This window comes from Bactrocera latifrons, unplaced genomic scaffold (assembly GCF_001853355.1).
Source record: "Bactrocera latifrons isolate USDA-ARS-PBARC rearing strain unplaced genomic scaffold, ASM185335v1 scaffold_17, whole genome shotgun sequence".
In the NCBI taxonomy this organism is placed as follows: domain Eukaryota; kingdom Metazoa; phylum Arthropoda; class Insecta; order Diptera; family Tephritidae; genus Bactrocera; species Bactrocera latifrons.
This window is the reverse complement of record NW_017535185.1, coordinates 312,143-316,038: the sequence shown is the minus strand read 5'-3', so window position 1 is coordinate 316,038 and position 3,896 is coordinate 312,143. Positions and strand designations below refer to the sequence as shown.

The window sequence follows — 3,896 nt, the reverse complement described above, 5'->3', positions numbered from 1 at the left end:
GATTTTAATTTTTTTTAATAAACATTTTTTTAAATAAAAAAAAAAAAAAATATCACAAAAAAGCAAGAATATCACGTCAAACGGAAGTGAAACAACCAAGAATTGGGCAAAAGCAGACATTTAACGGTACTTCTGTTTACAACAAGTGCCTTTCTGCTGTGAAATTAAAACTTTATTTTTGTTGTTATAACTAATAGGCAAGTTGCATCGCAGTGTTGTTATTGTTGTTATGCTGGTCGCTGCTGCTACTATCTGTCTGTGTTTATCCATATTGTTGTTGTTCTTGCTATTTTTCTATTCCACACGCTGTTGGCCAATTCGTTCCACTTGCTTTGAAGTGGGTCAACACGAAGATGTTGAAGAGCAAGCAACGACAGATAAACATAGCAACAACACCAACAACAGCGACCGCAGCAGAAATAGCCGCCAGCACAATGTAACAGCATTTTAAGCCAGCAGCCGGTGGTTTTTTTTATAAATGCGTAAATTTGTGTGTGTTTATGTCTGTGTGTGTGCCTTCATACGATGGCTGCCGGCCGGTGGCAAAGTAAGTAGCAACAATTACATGCTTCGTGGCAAACTTATCGCCCGCAATCTCGCTGCTATTGCGAAAGTGACCAAAAGCGGCAGCGCTTGTGGCGGCTAGAAGTCGGTAAAATACTTTGAGATCTCTAACTTAGCCAAATCAGTAACAAAAACATCAATAACAACACATACGAAGTAACGAAATTGCAAAAACCGGCATATACAGACTTGCAACAGTCAAATTTTATCGGCGCTGCCATCAGAGATGTCGGTAATTTACTGATTGGCGGCTTTAGAAAAGCATATAGCAACAACAAAAACGTCATACAATTCAAACACAGTCAATGGAATACTACGCATAACAACAAGAAGTACCAGTGCAAACATTTGTGCTGCAACAACTCTGTGAAAGTCGCTTATCTTATCGCATAATTTGTCAGCGTAATTATATCCTTCGTTTTTAACGGTGACCGAGTCGGCTAATTCTTGCGTAAGTCGGTTCATATTTTAAGCGTTTTATGCACTAAAATGTTGCAAACATTGCAAATTACTGCTAACATATTAATAAGCTGTTTTGTTTCTAATAATTCGCGCACTTTTGGAAGTTGAAGTGATGGGGCAACCCATATTTTACTTTCATCTTTCAAAGTGTTAGACTAATATTTTAAACTTACTTAGGTATACAGTTTGATAGTAGTTTGTAGAAAAGAGATGCTTTGAGGAATAAGCGAATTTTGAGGCACTAGAAGCTTTCATGAAAAGCTTTTTCAGAGAGAAATGCGCTCAAAGCTTTGCAGAAATACGAGAAAAGTAGAGGAGGAAGAGAGACAAGAATAAATGAATTTCGGGGAGCTAAAAGCTTTCATGAAAAGCTTTTTCATAGCGAGATACACTAAAAGCTTTTGCAGAAATACGAGACAAAAAAAATTTTTTAATGTGACAATAATTATCCATGGCGAATTTCGTGTATATATCTCGATCAGTTTGTATGGCAGCTATATAATATAGCAGTCCGATCTAAACAATTTCTTCGTAAATTATACCACTGACTTAGACAATAATCAGGTCTATGTAACTTGAGAGAACTCGCACTTTTATTGGCTGACAATCCTTGATTTCATCTTCACAGCATTCCTCTAAATTACTTCAGAAATGTCTTTTGACACTTGAAAACAACATAAGGGCTGTTTTGATATTTCCAGTTTGAGAGTAATGAGTACAAGAGTTTTTATGGTTATAATAATCCCTCACTTCATTGCTACTGTCATTTCCACCTCCAAAGCTCTGCCTTAATAAACGGCAATCTAATCTGAGCTTGCTACCATATACTACCGTATACAACTTTGACGAAGTCGGCAGCCGACTACATAAGAACAATTCCACTTCTTATGTTAAACACCTAGTTTAGACCTCCGACTGCTTTTTTTTTTTTAAATGTACTAGAAAAAATATCGACTTCTTTTTAGCCTTACTGGTGCAGGAGTATATAGAACGGCTATATAGTCTATCAGAACATAACCAAGTGCACCTTGTCTGGGTGTTCGGTTACAAAGGTATTGCCGGAAGGAAATGACTGATGGGTTTGCCCGCTCCGCAACATCCCAACATCCCCAACATGACAGGGTTCAAACCTTTCATTGCGGTTTGTTCCCATACAATAAGGAGCTGTTCCGCAAATATGAAGGAGGGGTCAGGGAGGGGTAATGTGTGGTTACAACCTTAAAAGGTTTAAACATGAAATCCACCACTCACTGGACAAACTCATGCTACTTGTCGCTTTTCTCACCGGCCATTTAAGCTCTAGAAGCACTTATATACCATGGGCCTGTATTCTTGTGTAAATTGCCGGTTCCGGCGACATGGAACATGAAACTCCAGAATTCCTGCTAATTGACTGCACAGCAGCTTGTAGGCCCTTGGGTCCATGGTTCCAAGTAAGGATCACATCGCCTCACGAGCACTTTACGGCTACGTTAGTAGTTGTGAGTTAGAATAGGGCACAATAGACCATAGGCCGCGGGGCAATCCTCATTTATTTATCTAATCTAATCTACATAATCTAGCCTTAACTTATTAGAATTATCAAATGAAAGATTAACCCAAAGCACAAAAGAACAATAAAAGAGAAATGATAGATAAAAGGAAAGCGTAAAACGTAATTAAAAAAACATACTTAATGAAACAAAGCTGCTAGCAGACCTTCAAAAAAGTTGATTTGGAGAAAGAAAAAAAACAACAGAAAACTAATTGGGTCAAGTAGATAAGACAAATGTCAAAGAAGCACAATGAAAAATGAGTTTAAAATAAATGAGCAAAAAACATATAATAATAAATGCATAAATTTGTGAAACAAAGTAGTGAAATATAAAAACAAAATGAAATTATTTGACTAGAAATATGCTGCACAAAACGAAAAAAAAAAAAATAAGTTTTTTTTCAAATAAGAAAAAATATTGAAAACGGCTACACTTGCGTTCCGCAGACTTGTGCGCATAGCCTTAAGCATATTTTAAGCATTCTTCTTCACCGATTTAATGAGTGGCGAAAAAAAACGATAAAATTAAAATAAAATAAAATAGCAATACTTTTGAAGAGCAGTGTAGCATAAGTTGATGAAGTGCGTTCCCGCAGAGCAAAACAGATAAGTCATTTATAATCGTAGGAATTCAACCGTTCTTTTTTAATTAATATTCCTTTTTTTTGTGTCTGCGAAACCGAAAAAGGTAACTAGGAGCTTGAGCGCAGCACTTATTTCGGCATATAAGAGCGGCTGAGGGCAACTTTCTCCTTTAGTTGATCCATGAGCCTTGCGTAGCGCGGAAGGTCTTCAGAAAACGGGTCAGATCTTAAACGGCATAAAATTTTGTGAAATTGTAGTGAATTCTTTTTGAAGTGACAGTGTAAGTTAAAGTGTTGTGTGTCAGTGGTGAATCGGTTAGTCAGAGTTGACGGTGCTAAGTGTTAATGTCAATCATGGAAATGTGGCAGCTAAAGTGCGTTATGTGGGCCGTAATGGTGCTCCAATTTAACGCTGCAAGTGCGGTGAGTGTGTTGGAAAATGTTTGTTGAAATGTTATGAAAGTAAATTAAGGTGATGGTGAGAGTAAATGAAAGTGCAAAGTACTGAGGAAGAAGTGTACAGTTAAAAAATATATATATTGCTATAAAATTAAAAAAAAATAATAAAATATATAATTAAAAAGCGTATAAAAATTATAACTTATCACAAGAAAAATTAATAAATATTCGAAAAAATTATAAAAATAAATAAGAAAATTATTAAAATTAAGATATATCAAATTAAAAAAAAAGAAAATAGTAAAATTAAAAAAAAATACGCAAAAACACAGAAATTAAAAAATATATATAAA

The 3,896-nt window shown here is 35.6% G+C and overlaps 2 protein-coding genes across 2 annotated transcripts in view; both read left to right on the top strand.

The window, feature by feature from the left end:
* LOC108966700 (protein piccolo-like) overlaps positions 1-3,896 on the top strand; it is a 63,779-nt gene that overhangs the window by 31,316 nt on the left and 28,567 nt on the right. The window lies entirely within an intron of this gene.
* The window catches only part of LOC108966770 (trypsin-1-like), a 4,325-nt gene continuing 3,748 nt past the window's right edge, over positions 3,320-3,896 (top strand). The window contains exon 1 of the mRNA XM_018929811.1: positions 3,320-3,567. Within this exon, the coding sequence (XP_018785356.1) occupies positions 3,490-3,567 (78 nt within the window). The 5' untranslated portion in view covers positions 3,320-3,489. The remainder of the gene's footprint in view (positions 3,568-3,896) is intronic.